The sequence below is a fragment of the Macrobrachium rosenbergii genome, chromosome 54, assembly GCF_040412425.1.
Source record: "Macrobrachium rosenbergii isolate ZJJX-2024 chromosome 54, ASM4041242v1, whole genome shotgun sequence".
NCBI lineage: Eukaryota > Metazoa > Arthropoda > Malacostraca > Decapoda > Palaemonidae > Macrobrachium > Macrobrachium rosenbergii.
In genome coordinates, this window is record NC_089794.1 from 26128198 (window position 1) to 26148197 (window position 20000).

General features: G+C 40.0%; 1 protein-coding gene across 1 annotated transcript in view; it reads left to right on the top strand.

The window, feature by feature from the left end:
• LOC136834894 (putative inorganic phosphate cotransporter) overlaps positions 1-20000 on the top strand; it is a 21661-nt gene that overhangs the window by 685 nt on the left and 976 nt on the right. The window contains exons 2-13 of the mRNA XM_067097713.1: positions 862-927; positions 1782-1973; positions 10705-10763; positions 10994-11071; positions 11957-12112; positions 12426-12513; positions 15293-15449; positions 15936-16152; positions 16550-16682; positions 18292-18447; positions 19232-19317; positions 19835-20000. The exon at positions 19835-20000 is cut by the window's right edge and continues 976 nt beyond it. Coding sequence (XP_066953814.1) covers positions 864-927; positions 1782-1973; positions 10705-10763; positions 10994-11071; positions 11957-12112; positions 12426-12513; positions 15293-15449; positions 15936-16152; positions 16550-16682; positions 18292-18447; positions 19232-19317; positions 19835-20000 — 1552 coding nt within the window. The 5' untranslated portion in view covers positions 862-863. The remainder of the gene's footprint in view (positions 1-861; positions 928-1781; positions 1974-10704; positions 10764-10993; positions 11072-11956; positions 12113-12425; positions 12514-15292; positions 15450-15935; positions 16153-16549; positions 16683-18291; positions 18448-19231; positions 19318-19834) is intronic.

A 20000-nucleotide genomic window follows, 5' to 3' on the forward strand; every position in this document is an offset into this window, starting at 1 on the left:
GGATTTGATGTCCGTGAAATTCCCAGGGGCCTAAAATGTCTGTTTAAGAAATATACCCTCCCAATTTGAGAGGCGAATAATAATAATAATAATAACAATAATAATAATAATAATAAATAATTTTCATCTTATATTGTTAGCTCAGTGATGCCTCGATCAGCATTAGCGCAGATCAGTGGATATAAACGAAATACGTAACCAATATCTTAATTGATCAAGATTTAGATAGTTCAGATATAAGACGATGGAGGTGGGGACCAAACCTTAAGTAATCAAGCTGTAGAAACTATAGATGAACACATACAAACATTAAATATATATATATATATATATATATATATATATATATATATATATATATATATATATATATATATACAATATATATATATATATATATATATATATATAAATATATATATATATATATATATATATATTATATATATATATATAAATCTGTCTCTCATTCTATTATATATATATACATGTGTGTTGAATTATTTTCTATATCTATTATAACATTATTGTAAAAAAAAAATAAAGGACGTAACATACGACAGGGTCGAGACAGCAAGTCCCGACCCTATGGACGTTATGTACCCTCCAAATATGCGTACCAAGTTAATTTCATTCTGCATATTTATTTTTACCAGTGGTGTGTGTGTGTGTGTTTGTGTTGTGAAGAGAGAGAGAGAGAGACATTTAGAGAGAGAAAGAGAGAAAGAAAGGTATATACCTGGACTTGACCCCCATTAGCTTATAACTGTTATTCTCAAATACATTGCTACGCATTGTGTTTCCATCAACTATAAAGACTGTGCCTGAATATTCGCTAAACTTTTAATGTGTTATTTACAGATATGGTCAATAGAACGAACATCAATCCCCGAAGTAAAATAGACGGTTTCTTAAGGAGAAGATTAGGTGAGAAGATCATCCCTTACAATAACCTGAACTGACAGTAAAGAATTCTCACACATCCTTTGCACAGAGTTTGAAAACACAAAAAATCTCTAAATTATATTTGCCCTTCTTAACTGTAGGAAGTACGCCATATTTTAATTCAATTACTTATTCTGTCTGTTAGCATAAATGAGTAGAAGGGGATTTAACAAACACTGATGTTTTATAACAGTCGGAGCAAACATTCAAAGGAAAATTCCCTTTAAATAGGTCATTTAGTTTTATCACTGTAGGTCTAAATCTTCTTCACTGTAGTTAGTGATACAATTCTGGCAAATATAAATGAAGAATAGACGCTTATATGTCACCAGCCAATTCAAAAGTATTATTATTATTATTATTATTATTATTATTATTATTATTATTATTATTATTATTATTATTATTATTATTATTATTATGCTCCAGTATAGACAATAGCAGTTCTAATAATAATAATATTAATAATAATAATAATAACAATAATAATGACAATAAATAATAATAATGGTAATAGTAATGATAATAATAACAACAATAATAATATTTTGTTGAATAAAATGGCCGCATTTGGTGGATTGATTTTATACTGAGTTTTCTCAATTCTTCTAGCAATTCCCTTTTCCTGCGCATTAGAAGAATTGAGAAAACTCAATATAAAATCAGTTCGCAAAATGCAGCCATTTTATTCAACAAAACTTACCTCAAAGAGGGTCTTCTTCCTCAACAACAACAACAACAACAACAATAATAATAATAATAATAATAATAATAATAATAATAATAATAATAATAATAATAATAATAATAACGCATCGAATCCATCATTTTTCCAGGATGGATGCCAGCTCGCATAGCACTAGCCATAATATCCTGGTTTGGCTTCGTCAACCTGTACATGGTCAGAGTCAATTTGTCCATTGCAATTGTCGCGATGGTGAAGAGGAATGCGACTGCGGGCAGAGAAGTCGCTTGCGACTCAGCGACTGTCGAGAGCGATTCGATCTTTCAGTTTAATAACAGTCACGGTAAAGTAACGGATACAGGCAGATGCAGTAAAGTATTACAAGTAAGAATATATATATATATATATATATATATATATATATATATATATATATATATATATATATATATATATATATATATATATATATATATATATATATATATATATATATATATATATATATATATATATATATATATATGTGTGTGTGTGTGTGTATGTATGTATAAATGGAATTAATTTTACTTTGCTTGTGTGTATTATCAAACAACTTTCCCTTTCCCTTGAATATTATTATTATTATTATTATTATTATTATTATTATTGTTATAAGTCCCATAACAGATAGTATCAAATATATCTTCAGTCTCATAATTATTTTCATATAAAAAATCAGCACTGGATATGAAGCAAAGTACATTCTTAAATAATAATAATAATAATAATAATAATAATAATAATAATAATAATAATAATAATTATAATAAATATATATATATATTTTTACGTTTTTCCGTGGTTTTAGTTTGAAATATGCTCTGTGAGACAGGTAGCAACAGTTTAAGTTAATTTAGCCTTGTGATTCTGACTTCGTGGGTACGGGAAAACGTAAAAAAGAGGAAAACAAAGGAGAATTTCATATGAGCATAGGGCTCTGGTTACTGAGGAAATATTACGTAAAACACGTGGGCACATTTAAAGTAGTGTATTTACATAAATGACATTAGTACGGGAAAGAGAACTCAAGGAACTCAGTTCCTAGGTTGAATTAAACTGGGGAATTCCAGCCACAGTCCGAGAAGCTTCCACGAAATAGCATCCCTCTGAAATGAGAGATATGCACATTATACGCCAGTAATGAAAATAGACAAAAGAATAATGAATTCGAGGCTGCACTGAGGTGCCAAAGGAGTAATAAAGAATTAATACTGCCGATGCAAGAGGCGCACGGACGATTAGACAAGGGAGATTTCTGGCTTTCTCTTTAAGAAAATATTACGAGACAAAAAGCGTGACTGAAATGGGGCTCTTCAGGGCACTTTACCTTAGATTTTCCGAGGGCGTGTAGAAGGCGGTCCGTGGATGACTTGCGATTTCGAGGACGAGTTTCTTCCACGTGGTGAGATGCAAGGGCTTCCGTAAAGCGGCAAGGCGATGGGGACTCCTCGAAACTCAAGCAATGGCGTGTGGGCTCGAGGAATACGGTCGAAGGGCACGAGGAGAAGTATACTTTGAAAGGGCCACGTGATTAGGATGCAAGGGCATCGATGGGGCCAGGTGTTGAGGACGTCTTCACAAGTTCACTCCATATCTTCCAGCCCGCGTGTGTGTGAGACCTTGGGCTTTTGCCTTTTATCCCCTCCTATGGGACAGGGGGCGCCCAACACAGATGCTTTGACTCATTGCACCTGCTGCCCGCAGGGTTTTTTGGCCTGTAGGAGAAACGCCCAAGCCAGATTACTTTTGCCTCGAAGGAAAGATCTTTATCAAAAATGGGAGCGCCTTTAATCTTTTAAACCTTGTTTTTAAGTCGATAGACAGATGGTCTATCGATCGGCCAACTGGCAGTAAATGAACAACCAACAACAACAAAGGAGGGGGAGGTAATTTGCTAGCGAATTCTTGCTAATCATAATACCTCCCCATACAAGATGATGTACATACCTCCTTCGGGTGTGTACATCGATATTCAAGAATGAGCGGCAAATGCTTTACGTTACTCTACATTCTGCCTTGCAATGAACTTTACTCCTAAGGGTTTTATGAAGCTTGACATTACTTTTAATAACACATTGGGACAATTTTCGTTAACAGAACGCAAAGTGATTTAAACACTTGCAAAAGAATAATTACTTTAGATTTGGTTACCCACTGTAACTTTATAAAGTGACTCGAACAATTGTGAATTAATTAAGATTATAGGACCACGTATATGAGGCTATGGCCAACAAATGAAAAGAAATAGTTATTGTTCAAGAATTAAAATACATGGTTACTTAATTTTAGATAAAAAGCATGCGGTTAGTACAATCTGCCTTGAAGAGGCTGTGTAAATGAAAAACAGCGTTTATTTTTGTAAATGACATCCCCTTTTACACGATACTGTAATGACTATACATATTCGCATTGATAATTTATCTTCGTTTTAACGTACTTGGCTCAGCTATCGTTCAACGCGAGCTGAGGATGACCCACACCGGGAATTTGACAGTCGTGTGCGGGCGAGAGTATTCGCGAGTTTTAATTCGCTAACCTTAAACTACGCTAATTTTATGCGTCCACTGCCAACTCAATGTTATGACGGGGCGAGCAGACAAAAGATGTGGGGTCTTAGGACAAACAGAGATCTTGGAAGGATTGGAAGGGGAAAAGGGATAATAACAAAAAGGAAAATTACCAAGACGTTACGAATGAAACTTGACCGCGTATGAAAGGCGGGACACGTCCCTCAGAGCTTACGAAAGGGGCATTTAAATCACGAGGGCAAGAGTTTATGACTCGCGATTCATTAAAATAAAGATAACTAAATGACTAAAAGAAAGTAAATGATATTGGCAGAAGAGCTAAGGGAAAAAGAGTGAGGATTTTATTGTGTTAGGCGGGAATTTATCGTCCTTTGCCTATAAATTACGGCCCGGACTATCACTTCAGTCCCAGGGCGAGGAAAGTGCACCCGAAGGGCGCGACTCCTTCAGGAGGGGCTGACACGCACGCCCGGTGCCAAGGTATGGGCGCAAGGGCGTGCCACTTCTCACTCTGTTATTCTTAATGATTTATACATTGTGTGGGGGATGGTATCCCGTATTTAATTGCCTCTTGTGGGGATAATTTAAGGGAAGATTAATAGAAGGTGATAAGAGATAGCAGTTCCTGAGGAACGGAAGAAGATAGAGGAGGGTCTGACATCCCCTTCTGGATTAGGGGTGCCAAGACCTTCGAAAAATGAAATGGCGGCACAGGTGCCATGGGAGCTCTAGAGCTCTTTGTAAATTACCTGGAATGTCCCACGCCCGTGGTAATTTCGCCTCGAGTCTTTCTTAATGGGACAGTCGTCCTCGGCCGGGGAAGCGGAGGGCCCGCGACCGGAGGGCGGCACGGAGTACCACCTGGGCCTGCTGATGCGACAGCTGACGCAGGAGTGTTCCGTGCGGGCTCTACCATAATCCGTCGCAGCTCTTGTAGTTCATCGGCCAAGGGAGATATGGCAGAATCCTGACTTGCAATTACGTCGGCGACGGGCTGAGGCAGAGAGAAGGCGGTCGGGGGTGGCGTGAGCGGCTCGCAGGTAACGTTGACCAGCTCAGGCACGGGTTGCGAGGCCGCACCTGCAGGTGAGCTTCCGCGGTGGTCGGGAGGAACCGTCTCTCTGACCGACGCTGGTAGCGGTGTCAGGCCGGGGGAAGAGAGGGGGTCCTGAGTTGGATCCCGTGAATGGAGATCGGCGTAGCGCTCTGGCGCTGGCACTAGGGCAGAGTCAGGCGCTATCAGAGGTTTCTTGGGCTCGTCGGTCAGGACGGACGAAGCTTGGCCCTGCTCGGGGCATGCAAGTGGCGCCGGCAGGAATTTGGCATCTCCTGAAGGGAGATCTGATTGGGCCCTGGCACTGGCACTGAGGCAGGGCCGGGCACTGGAATGGATCGGGAACCGATCGAGGGGCCACTGTACATCGTACTCAGGTGGCACTGGTGGGGACTGCACGTCCTCCTGGTACCCAGGGGCGCCAGTCTTGGCTGAGGAGAAGCGGGGAGGACTACTCGCGCCCGCGGAATGATTCGGGAATGTGGACCCCTAGATTGTCGTGATTTCGGTGGGGACTGAAAGTCCTGTCCCAGGATGACGTCATAGCCTCCAGGGAGATGGCTTGCTACTGCAAGATTGCAAATTTTGGATTGGTGAGGTCTTGTGACTCTCAATTGGACCGTAGGGAGTATCATTTTAAACTGATTTATTCCCTCGATCGTGACGAGTTTTCGTCTATTGACGATAGCTCCGTAGGGAACTCTGTCCCTTCGGATGAGGGAGATTTGTGCGCCCGAGTCCTCGAAAGCAGTGACTCGGCGCGCGGGCTCGCTACCTCGTGGAGGGGCCACGTATACAGGCCCTTCGGCGGGAGGGCCTAATGACTGGGGATCTGTGACGGCCAAGGCGACGGTGGGAGTAGTTGATTTATTATTGCGTGGGCATTTCGCCCATGCGGGAGAATGGCCATAGACCTTGCACGCCGTGCAAAAGGTCTGGCTAAAGTCTTTCCGCGCTGCCCCTGTGGAAGGGCGCAGGCGAGTTATTTGTCGGTTTTCCGGGAGAGAGAGGAGCCGGTTTCTTGTTCCGGCATTGTTCGGAGGAATGCCCCGTTTTCTTGCAATAATGGCAAGTTAGGGGCTTGCCCGAGTTCCCATTTTTGTGGGAATTTGAACCTCCGAGGAGGGACGGGGGATTTATCTTCCGCCCCATGGATCCTTCTTGAGGGTGGTGAGTTTCCCACATATCTGCTATTCGGCAACACTCGGTGAGTGTTGCTGGGGCTTTTCCACTATATGAGTGGCGAGGGCAGGAGGGCGTAGCGCAGGAAATGCTCGAATTTAAACCGCTCGAGTACCTCGGCGGTGTTAGTGGCTCCTTCGGAATCGAGCCATTTTGTCAACGCCCGCTCCGAATGGTACGCCCAATCGGACCAAGTCTGGCCTGCTTCTCTGGGCTGCTCTCTCCAACGTCTCCTCCACCGCTCGGGGGTAATCTCGTACGCCTTCGTAACTGCTTGGCGTACGGCTTCCCAGTTTCCCCGATCGTCCGCGGGAAGGGCGTGGTAGGCAACGAGGGCCTTTCCGCCCAGGAATTTAGTGAGAACAAGGGAGAGTTCCGCGGGGGAGAGATCGCAGCATTCCAGGACTCGTTCGGCCCTTTCAAGCCATACTTCAGGCTCGGACTCCGTCCATTTTGGCATGAACGAGTGAGCTTGGCTGAGGGCACTCATTCCCGCGGCAGGGGGCGGGGGGGTGGCGGGCTGTCGTTCTAGCATCTGGAGCTCGTGGGCGCGCTGTCGCTCTCGATCTTCCCATTCTCGTTCCTCCCTTTTCTCTTGGGCGATTCGTTCTCTCTCCTCTCGTTGTTCTTGGGCAATTCGTTCCCTCTCTCTCTCTGCACGTTCTTTATCCTTCTCTGCACGTTCTTTTTCCTCCCGTTGGTCTTGAGCGATTCTTTCTCTCTCCTCTCGTTGTTCTTGGGCAATTCGTTCCCTCTCTCTCTCTGCACGTTCTTTATCCTTCTCTGCACGTTCTTTTTCCTTCTCTGCACGTTCTTTTTCCTCCCGTTGTTCTTGAGCGATTCTTGCCCTCTCTCTCTCCTCACGTTCTCTCTCCCTCTCTTCACGTTCTCTTGCTCTCTCAGCCTTGGCATCGTCCACTCGCTCTTGAACCCATGCTCTCAGATCTTGCCCCGATAGTCCCATGTCCTTCCCAGCGGACATGTAGAATTTGAAATCCTCGTTTTGTTGGGCTCTGGTATTAGCCATCTTGGAATAATGAGTATAGGATATGTCTGAAAAGACTCAGGTTGTCTGAAAAGACTCAATTGCAGGAATCTGAAACACTCAATGGTTCAGACTGCAGGAGAATGGATCTGTCTGAATAAGACAGGTGATTAGTAAGTCTGAGGAGACTTTTTGTTAAAATTTGATATGTCTTGGAAAGACGTGGTTGTTCTTGGCGAACGAATTTTAATATGTGTCTCGGAAGACGTAGTTGGATTTTGTCACGCTCGGACTTGGCCGGCTGTAGCGTGAAGTTAAGGAGTTGTTCTAACGAACTAGAATGATCAGTCCTGTAAGGGCTTAGATGTGTGTGAACTACACTATATAATGTCTCAAAAGGACTTAATCTTGGGTTCCCGCAGGAATGAGAATTCTCGCCACGTGCGACGTAGAATTTTAGAGTCTCTGAGGACTGGAATTTGGAGGAATTCTCGCCACGTGCGACGTAGAATTTTAGGAGTCTCTGAGGACTGGAATTTGGAGAAATTCTCGCCACGTGCGACGTAGAATTTTAGGAGTCTCTGAGGACTGGAATTTGGAGAAATTCTCGCCACGTGCGACGTAGAATTTTAGGAGTCTCTGAGGACTAGAATTTGGAGAAATTCTCGCCACGTGCGACGTAGAATTTTAGGAGTCACTTAGGACTTGGAATTTGTGGAATTTGGAGGAATTCTCGCCACGTGCGACGTAGAATTTTAGGAGTCACTTAGGACTTGGAATTACGATTCGTCCCTTAGGACTTAGAAATTACTAACGGGAAACCCAAAGAAAAATGTATGCTGGGAAATGAATGGGGGAAGAGAAAAAAAAAATGCTACACACGCGGGCATGGGCGGGGTGGGGGTTGCAGGTCGTTTGGCCAACACCGGAGGTATTTTTAGATTCTGGGTGAATGAACCCGTATATTTATATACCGTCTGGGATTCCGGGAATTTCCCAGTCGTCTGAGAGGATAACAGTACAACGGCCTAGTAATTTTCCTATAAGCGGAGTTTAAATTTCGCTTTCCTAACACCTAACTCGAATTCTAACTACACTGAGAGAATTGTCAGCAATGCAAGCTGACTTCGTCGTGTCCCACGTGGGAATTTTATTCGCGCCTAAATAACAGTTCGCTAATTCGAAATGCGAAGTAAAAGTTATCACAGAGGAATTTCTTTCGCACTATTCCTCGAAGCAAGAATATGGCAAGGATTTTAACACAGAGGAATTTTCGCACTATTCCTCGAAGCAAAAGATATGGCAAAGATTTTAACACAGATTTCGGAAGCAAAGGATGGTTAGCACTGGTTATTTCCTAACTACCTATCCTGAAAGGCATGCATTAACGAATCTAATACGGCGGTTCTTTTCTCTCAGTGATTACATGCGTCCCTATTTCTAATTCCTAGGAACAGTCACGATTGTAAAAAGGTTTTGCTAAGATTAACACATTACTTACGTGGAATTTTCTGGATCTGTGTGCTGGTTTTACACAAAAGGTTCGTAATTGTCTCGTACCCAGCTTAGCTTTGCTAATAGCTGATCTGGCAAGTTGCAAATGCAATAAAGCAACACTAGGGGAACTGCAACTGCAAAACGAGATCTATGGCCAGGTCGCCATTTTTACGTTTTTCCGTGGTTTTAGTTTGAAATATGCTCTGTGAGACAGGTAGCAACAGTTTAAGTTAATTTAGCCTTGTGATTCTGACTTCGTGGGTACGGGAAAACGTAAAAAGAGGAAAACAAAGGAGAATTTCATATGAGCATAGGGCTCTGGTTACTGAGGGAAATAGTACGTAAAACACGTGGGCACATTTAAAGTAGTGTATTTACATAAATGACATTAGTACGGGAAAGAGGAACTCAGTAGGTTGAATTAAACTGGGGAATTCCAGCCACAGTCCGAGAAGCTTCCACGAAATAGGATCCCTCTGAAATGAGATATGCACATTATACGCCAGTAATGAAAATAGACAAAAGAATAATGAATTCGAGGCTGCACTGAGGGTGCCAAAGGAGTAATAAAGAATTAATACTGCCGATGCAAGAGGCGCACGGACATTAGACAAGGGAGATTTCTGGCTTTCTCTTTAAGAAAATATTACGAGACAAAAGCGTGACTGAAATGGGGCTCTTCAGGGCACTTTACCTTAGCAGATTTTCGAGGGCGTGTAGAAGGCGGTCCGTGGATGACTTGCGATTTCCGAGGACGAGTTTCTTCCACGTGGTGAGATGCAAGGGCTTCCGTAAAGCGGCAAGGCGATGGGGACTCCTCGAAACTCCAAGCAATGGCGTGTGGGCTCGAGGAATACGGTCGAAGGGCACGAGGAGAAGTATACTTTTGAAAGGGCCACGTGATTAGGATGCAAGGGCATCGATGGGGCCAGGTGTTGGGGACGTCTTCACAAGTTCACTCCATATCTTCCAGCCCGCGTGTGTGTCCTGAGACCTCGTGGGCTTTTGCCTTTTATCCCCCTATGGGACAGGGGGGGTGCGCCCAACACAGATGCTTTGACTCATTGCACCTGCTGCCCGCAGGGGAGGTTTTGGCCTGTAGGAGAAACGCCCAAGCCAGATTACTTTTGCCTCGAAGGAAAGATCTTTATCAAAAATGGGAGCGCCTTTAATCTTTTAAACCTTGTTTTTAAGTCGATAGACAGATGGTCTATCGATCGGCCGGCTGGCAGTAAATGAACAACCAACAACAACAAAGGAGGGGGAGGTAATTTGCTAGCGAATTCTTGCTAATCATAATAATATATATATATATATATATATATATATATATATATATATATATATATATATATATATATATATATATATACACACACACACATCCACAGTGCTGACTCTTGATATGAAAATAATTATGACAATGAAGATATATTTGGTACTATCTGTTATGGGGTTTGTAATAATAATAATAATAATAATAATAATAATAATAATAATAATAATAATAATAATAATAATAGTCTTCAAAGGATATATTCTTGATAATACGTACAAGTAAAATTACTTAATTCCATTTATTTATGTGTTTGTTGTTACTCATTCATTTACTGAATGAATGTTAAATAGCAATGGTTTGTAGATGATACATTATTGTTTATGGATAGTGAAGAAAAACAGCAGAAATTATGGCAAATTTCGTTGCTAATTCACGAGACCATTAAACCTATTCCTCAAGTGTCAGCATTAATCTTATATCACGTGGTTTCATTTGGCTTCACATCAGCCTTGGAATTAACAGAGATACCTGGAGAGGCGACACCAGTTCCTGATTCACAAAATGAGGTAGGCGTTAGACAATTTGTCACTTCTTGAGAAAGCATAAAGAATATTTGTTTATGTATTGATTATAAATGAATTTCTGTTTCAAACACACGCGAGTTTCTTATATTTCACAAATATGAACACACAAATGTCGTGTGATATGTGTGATATCTAATCCACTAAGCCTCTTACACTTCCCAAAACAGACGCAAGGCTCTAAATACGCTCTACGTATGTCTCTCAACTTTCAGGAGGGAGAACTGCTCTGGGATGACACGACTCAAGGTCTGGTTCTTGGTTCCTTCTCCTACGGATACGCACTGACACAGGTTACTATAAACACCGCGGAATTGTTTGTGTTGTGGTCATTCCAGTATAGGTTCGGAATTGTTCCTGTTATGGCTGTATTGTGAAATGCATAAGCCTTTAAACTTTTTTTTTTTTAGTCACGGAGGACCTTTCAGGACTCGAGAATAGAAATGGGGTAACTTTTTGGTATTTCTTTTCTCTTTGGGATATACATGTATATCACATTTTACGTATTTGCATTTATTCCTAATTTAAGAAATTTGTTCGGTTAGTATTTGTTCTTAGCTTGTCTCCTCTGTATTATGTTCACTTTAACTGTCTATGAGAATTAATTTTCTTGAGATGACCCTTGCTGTGCGGTATTTTGAAGGGTTATGGTGTTTTGGGGTTGGTCCACTTACCTATCCGAGAGTACAGAATATGAGAAACCTAACTGCATTAATGACGAAAAGCGACATGGAACTTCTATATGAGAAAAGCTAAATTAAAAAAAATGTTTTTTCCTCTGTATCATTGGTTACCTACTTCCCTTCTTTTGAATGGATCCAATCATTTGTTTATAATCCGAAATTCGCTCCATTGCAGACGAGGGTAAATTACTGTAATTCATAATTTTGCCCACTGTAGACAAAATGTTCATTTATTCTACAGTATGCAGAATTATGAATTGTAATAATTTACTCTCGTCTGCAGTGTGGAAGAATTCAGATTTGTAAACTACCTTCAGTTGAATGAATCCTTGTAAACAGAAGAGAATGCAGTAACCAATTAAACAAGAGAAACAATTTAATAGAATTTAGCTTTTCTTATACTGAGGTTTCTTGTAGCTATCAATAATGTAGTTAGGATTCTCATCTCCTGCACTGTAAGACAAATATCCCTGTACTCACCTGAATCACTTTCAGGTCCTTGGAGGTCGCATGGCGGAGTTATATGGAGCCAGGATGGTTTATGGCGTTTGCATCCTGGCCGGTGGAATATCCGCTATCCTCTCCCCTGTCATGGCGAGGTGGCACTACGGGGCTTTGATTGCGCTTCGTATAATTCAGGGAATGTTTCAGGTATCGCTTGTGCAGTGCTTTTGAAATATGGCGTGTTACGAATATCCATAACATCAGCCTGTGCTCAGACAATGAGGCTGGCTGATATTGGTTTTATTGTAGCTCAGAACCTGAAGCGGGCTAATGCTGTTTGTTTAGGCTGCCCAAGAAGAACCACTGACATATACTCAAATGTCTTGCTAACTTGGACGTGATGCAGATAGATTTGCGGTTTTATTCATTGTAACCTTTAATGGTCCACAGTATCTTTCTTTTACTCTAAAATTTATGCTTCAAAACAGCTGAGAAATGAAGAATCTATCTCTTTTCGCAGGGAGTGTCTTGGCCTTGCATGCATGCTTGCATCACGCGTTGGATTCCTCCGATTGAGAGACCGAGGTTTGTCGCCATTGTTTATCTCGGTAAGTCAATAACCAGAGCTCTCTTTGCCTGTTTTATCCACCCCCTCCCCCTCCCCTGTAAAACCAATGCTTCCACACCAACCACCTCCATTTTTAAGCAAAACTTCGCTGCCTAAAGTTCCCGTCGGCCTTTTTTTATATTGAGAAAGTTTTGGTATTTTTAAATTTCGCCTGCATTCTGAACTTACCAAGGTGACTGGAAATGTAGGTATTTTCTGCCATATGAAGTCTCTTTTTTCTTATTGTTTTTCATTTTAAAGAAACAGCCTTTTCTTTGGTAGTCTCAGTTATTCCAGCTTTTTTTTTTTTAAGTTTTTGTATGTTCAGATTCCACCTGCATTCTGTCCTTATCATGATTGAAAACATGAATATTTTCTGTCATATTTAGTTTCTTTTTCTTATGATTTTTCACTTTGAAGCAACACCCTTTTCACTAGTTTTTTTTTTTACTTTAGTAAGTATCAGTTGTTCCAGCACTTTTTTTCCGTATTACGATATAGCCTAAAGCCTCAGCAATTTTCCAAATTTTCTGACATTACCGATAAAATATGGCCTGTCATCATAATCTCCCTGGTAAACCACGCTCAGTTTTTGAAGCCAACTTGTTTTTTCTCGTTCAAAAAAAATGCGCATTTCGTAATTCTGACTAATAGTGAGTTTCACGGTTTGTATTCGAACTGTACCTAATTTCAAAGATTATTATTATTATTATTATTATTATTATTATTATTATTATTATTATTATTATTATTATGAAACAAGCTTAATGAAGAGTAACTTTTGTCAAATTAGACAGAAAAAGACGAACAAGGAGACGTACAGTAACAAACAAACAAAATTGATAAATCAGATCGTCCAAAGATGACTGTAAACAAATACATATAAACAGCAGCAAAGAAATGTCTGCAAAACGAAACCAAAAATTACAGGCAAATTATGATGTTATTAGAATTCACGTTGATGAGGCAATCGCCTTTCCCGAAACAGCCCTTCCAGTTGTTTCATCCGTTTCTTGTTAAAAACAGATTATGAAAAGTCAAAGTGCAAGAAGAGCAGTTTGTTGAAACAAATATATTACCGAGAGAAGGGATCAATTTCGCAAGACCATTCTGCCCTAAAATGGAAAATTGCAATATCTGCAAAATTTTCCGAAATTATTGGGCTCGTTAAATACTAATTCACAAGTTTCTGCAGTTTCAGAATGATTCTTCAATGCTTTCCACGAGTATTTTGGGGGTCCCATTTGCATTATCTGCAAAATCAGTAGTAAGGCAATGGAAAACTGCAGTATCTGAAATTTTTCTCAGTTTTGTATTTTTGCAGAAACTGCAGTCTTCCATTTTGGGGCAGCATTGTATTCAAAATATTTATTTCCTACGACGTTTAATACCTGAAGTTGCGGAATCCCAATTTGCACTTTATTTTCCAGTGGGTGTTTTGACGTTTCACCAATAAGACGGCACGATATTTCATGCTCTAATTGCTCTGTATTGAAGTAACATTGTTTCCTCTGAAATGGAAGCGTGGCTTTCAATTCTCCGAGGTCGTTTCCGTCAAGATATGAGGAAAGCGTTCTGTGTCAAGGATTCTGCTAAAGTATTTGATGTTCTATCTCAGAAATCCTTTCCCCTTTCACTCCGACGATTATAAGGTTCTCGGAGATTTCTCAGAGAAGCGCTTTCTGCAGTGGGCGATAATTTGTTGCACTCGAGGAGTCAGTCTAAAAGATTCAGTAAATCTTAGTCATTTCTGTCGCTCTGACCGCAACGTTATGAGAAAATTGATGGAAGGAGTTTAATGGAATTTGCTGGTAAACACTTGCTGGAAACACTTGCTGGAAACACCTGCTGGAAACACTCGCTGGAAAACGCTTGCTGGAAAACATTTTCTGAAAAACTTGCTGGAAACACTTGCTGGAAACACCTGCTGGAAAACACTTGCTGGAAAGCACTTTCTGGAAACACTTGCTGGAAACACTAGCTGGAAAACACTTGCTGGAAAACACTTGCTGGAAAAACTTGCTGGTAAAACCTGCTTGAAAACTTTTGATGGGTGCATTCTCAAGCTTTCTTGCATAATATCCATGCAATAATACTAAAACGAAAGTATTAACGAAAAAAATATTAAGTAAAACAATTTATTTCCTAAGAGTACCTTTAAAACCAATCCAGATCTTTTGTGATGTCCAATGGATGTTTATTGGCCAGAGAAAGAAAGCCTACAGAAGGATTCTACCAAGTTTCATCACAGTCCGTTCAACGGTTCTTAAGGAAATTTCTTAAAAATAAGAGTCGTTGGTGCTTTGGTGGGCTTTTGCGGTCTTGGCCGGTCATTTGACTTTCACTTCAATTATTTTCCACAGTCTGAACAATCAAGAGAACAAGCAAACAATAATTTCACCGCTGATATGTGCTGAAACACAATTATTTTCCTTGTGGGACTATTACTCGAATACCCTTCAACTTTACTGTTAATTCACCCTTGTGGCATAATCATTGCGATATTTTTATTCTGCAGAAGTTTACTCAGAAAGTTAATAATAATAATAATAATAATAATAATAATAATAATAATAATAATAATAATAATAATAATAATAATAATAATAATATCTTTCCAAATCAACCCGACCATTCATCACAAAACCTAGAACAAATTCCTACACATAATCTACGCGCGTCCAACCTGCCCGGGAACAATATGATTCATTAATTGCTCTCTCTCTCTCTCTCTCTCTCTCTCTCTCTCTCTCTCTCTCTCTCTCTCTCTCTCTCCCCAGCTGCCACTTTAAGCTCAGCCATAACGATGCCCCTGTGTGGAGTCATTATCGACAACCACGGCTGGGCGTCCCAGTTCTACGTCATGGGCGCCCTCTCCCTCCTGTGGTGCTGCGTCTGGTTCAACTTCATGTATAACTCCCCCGAGGAGCATCCCAGGTGCGAAAGACTGGGGTCCTTGGTTGGTCTTCGAAATCATTTTTCTCAAGTTTAAATGTGATGATGATGACACGTGTTGGAAGATTAACTGGTGTTAACACATAATAAATGAATATCTAATAAATAAATAAACAAATAAATATCTAATTTTAGTTAAGCTATCTGTAAAGTTTAATATAGTCATTTACTTATTTAAATAACTACATTTTTTACCTATTAAAGTATTTATTTAACGTTTTCTAAACGTTTCGGTACATTTCAGTGAGGCCACAGTTGAAAAAGGGAACTTAAGTCCCAAAATAGTTACGATAACTATATATTATCTATCGTTCATTATTAACAAATTTCCTAGTAGAACAAACCTACACTTCATGAACTAGCTCAGCTAGTTTCAAAAAAATGAGACGAACGTGGTTGAAATAAATCTTTAAAAAACAGCAAAGAAGGACGACAAATGACCCAACTCCCAATTTTATTCCACAACAGAATAAGCGTCGGAGAACTGCAGTACATAAGAACAGCACTGAAGGAAAGCGGCACAAAGAAAAGCACCTCCAGAAGGGTCCCCTGGAGAGAGATCTTCTCCAGCGTTCCAGTGTGGGCCATCTTTGCCGGCTGCACTGGAAACGGCTGGGGCATTTCTCTACTCTTCGCCCAGCTTCCGACTTACATGAAGAACGTCTTGGGATTTTCCATCAGGAATGTGGGTGATGTTATTCTCTGTACAGCCTCTCGTGTATTTCCTAGCTAGACCTACCTAATGTGTTCTTTTGTGCATTGTTGTAACATACTGCAAAATCCAGGATCAAAATGATTTCAGTTTTAGGCCTTCCTTCTAGAGAACATTATATGCCCTGTAACTGAGAATTTCTTCTTTGTTCGCGTCACGATTGGCTGGTTGATTTAGCATTAGCTATCTTTATGACATCATAAGCCCTTGCTCAAAAACAGCCTGTAATTGGGGTAAGGTATTTAGGGGTATTAAATATCTGGTGTAGGCCTATAGACTTGGAACAGCCAACCAAGACGATACATACCTCAAAATTAGGGTTAATTGACGAACATTTTAGAGATATTCCATATTCTTTTGTCATTTCCAGAACGGAACTTTGTCCGCAGCTCCCTTCCTCTGTCGCTACTTAGGGGGAATCTTCTGGAGTTCGTTGTCCAGCTGGTTGGTCTCTCGGAATTACCTCTCCATCACGAATTCCAGAAGGATCTTTGGTGTACTAGGTAAGTCATCGCTGTGCAGTTTACTGTGGACAGTATTGCACAATGAATTCACTATTGTGACACGGGTCTCAGCGATGTTATGACACTTCAGCACGGGACATCCACCGAGCAACTCAGCTGGTTGTGCCTGAATGCCGCAGTGTGGTGGTCCTGAGTTCAAACCCCTCTCGTGGCCTGTTTAGATTTCACTGATAACGTGACCTTACTATCCTTAGCAACCCCTTCCTAGCACTCTCTTGATCTTGCATGAGTAGAGACGGGTCTTGTGCTAATCATATGTGTGTATTTGCAGTCTATGGTACTGCGCAACTGTACAATGGTCTGTCCCTTACCTCTTTACCTCAAGAGTGACTTTTAAGCCTGTAAACTTTGAAACTTATCTGTTATCACCTAACCATGACAATACTCACACATCTCTCTATTTTATACAGTGTCCAGAGGCTATGTAAACGACTGTAATTAAAGCAGTTTGAAATAACATAGATGAGTGGATGTAATTAAGCTTGTGGTGGTTGCTGGTATCCAGTATAAGCCCCCTTGTGGTCTGGTTCTCCTGTGTCCAAAAAGGGGCATGAAAGAAGCTTCTCTCTGTCTCCCATACCTCCATATTAGGTACTTGAAAAGTGGGAGTAATTTTTTCATGAGAGTCAATACGTTACACCAGTAACTGCCTAGATTCTAGGCAATTACTGGCGTGATGTACTGACTAGGCCACAGAATAATGCATTCAGGAATATATGAAAAGCAGAGCTTAGATCCATATACCTATCTGAAGATTTGGGTACGAGGATGAGTAGTGATCCTTCGAGGACTGTGCAAGGACTTACAGTGGGAGTCAGCTTTTAAGTAAGTGGTATCCCCGAGAACCGACCATACACACTCAAAGGGACAAAGGGAGGTTTAACCAGGAAATTGCTATCAACAGTAAATGAAACAGGTTGTTAACAATTTCTCCTGAGAAACTTCGGAATGTATAAACTGCTTTTGGGAGACTGTTTAGACCTCCAAATAATAATAATAATAATAATAATAATAATAATAATAATAATAATAAATAATAATAACAATAATAATAATAATAATAATAATTAGGGAGGGTACTGAGTTTCTTTGCAAGGCTTACCACCTTGCAAAGAAACTCAGTGCCCTCCTAACCCTTTATATCCCTTCTACCTATAGTTTGAAATAATAATAATAATAATAATAATAATAATAATAATAATAATAATAATAATAAAGGTCCCTGAAAATGAACCTGGAAAAACTAGAAGCCGAAGTAGCTCCAGGACTCATGCAGAGGAGTGTGCTACTAGAAACAGCTAGCATAGTGAGAAAAGTGATGGACTCCTAAGGAGGCAGGATGCAACCCGGAACCCCACACTATAAAACCGACCCAGCCGAATAAGATGACTGTGATAGACCAAAAAAACCATAATAATAATAACAATAGGAAGAAGAAGAATAAAATAAGAACATTCATAATTATTTTCCTTACTAATTCATATGAAAATCACAAAACTAGATGTCAAGGCCTTCTGAGGTCTTTCACCACCAAGAAAAAAAAAATCAGAATAAGGACTCTTAAAATCATCTCCATATCTCTTCGCAGCTCTCTGGGGACCTGGAGCTATGATCCTGGGGGTGTCTTTCGCTGGATGCGACGCCACAGCAGCCATAATATTGCTCTGCCTGGCTCTGTTCTGCAACGGCGCCAACACAACAAGCATCTTGGTCAATCACACAGACGTTGCTCCGAACTTTGCTGGTATGGAAATAGAAATTTCTCGCTGCTGTTTATAAAGTTTTAGTCGGAGGTTTTCTCTTATTTATCTTCTATGCTCATATTTTTGGTCATGAAATCTGGCCTGTTATTTTCATTTAGAGGGTTATTTATTTCATCTGCTATTTTTCTAGTTTTTTAAAATTATTATTTGTTATTTTGATATAGGATTCTTTTACATTTTTTTTTATCTTTTTTAGAAGTAAATACATCCATAGGCTCCTTTCGTGTGCAGGGTTTATTATTAATAATAATAATGATCTTACAATGACAAAGAAAGAATAAGTTTAATCCGCTTTCATGTTTTCCTCAGGGATCTAAAATTAATTAAAACGCCGTTGGTGCAAATGAACTTGATCTTAAAACGAAAATGTGTAAAACTGATTTTTTCAAATAATAGGAAACTTCGAGCTGTAATGTAAGCACAAGAATCTCTTATGGAATTTATCATGTTATCACAGAAAACAAACCTTGATCAAATGCAATATTCATTTTTCTATTTAACGAAACTCGCAAGAATTATCTTGAATAGATAGAAGCGAACAAATCATTTAATTTATGCAAATTTATGGAAAATATGAAGACACAAAGCATATTCATTACATACAGTTGATCTAACTGCATTACTGTTCAGACTCCTAACGTTAATGGTAAATTCGAATGAGAGAACGAAGCCAGTCATGAGTTGCAATAATTAGGTAATTTATGCAGAATCACTGCAGATATTACAAACAGATTAATCTGTCGTTATCAATGCTCCTCGTTCCAGGAACTCTCTTGGGGTTGGACAACACTCTGGGATCTATTATAGCTTTTATTGTGCCAATCGTCACGGGAATTATGACGGAAGGGCAGGTAAGGTTTTGGCATTGCATTTGCGTGAATGCCCATTGCAAATGCTCGCATTAAGTATTGCATTTGCCTTTTGGTTACTTATGAGCGAATATCCTTAAAAGACTGTAGATGTCGAATGTGTATAACTGAAAGTGTTTTTTCAATAAAGTATATTTTTTCAGTCCATTCAGCGGCCTTTCCAACAGCAAAAAAAGATTCTGATGATGATATGTTTATTATGCAAAGTTAAAATTGTCTTTTCTGGTCAGTTTGTAGTATTTTTTCTTTTAGTTATGAGAATGTAAGGGCTTGGGGGGGGGAGAACCTGGCGATCAGTATTTTTACAATTTTTTCTGATGTATATTGGTTTTTGCTACGGAGATTTTCTAATATTTATTTCAGTTTCATTTTCAATGATCTGAAGTATTGCAGACTCAGTAATGTATCACTCCAACGCCTGTCTTATTTTTTTTTTTTTTTTTTTGAGTTAAAATACTAATGCCGAATAAACATATGCTTTCACACCGACCTTTTCCAGAAGTCAATGGAAGCCTGGCAAAGAGTATTTTGGGTCTGCGTCCCAATATACTTCGTCACGGCCGTGCTCTACCTGTTCAGCGTCTCGGGGGAGGTCCAGCCTTGGAATGACGTCGATCTGGTAAAAACATCACCTTCTTCTTCCTCTTCTTCTGCCTCAAAGAGAC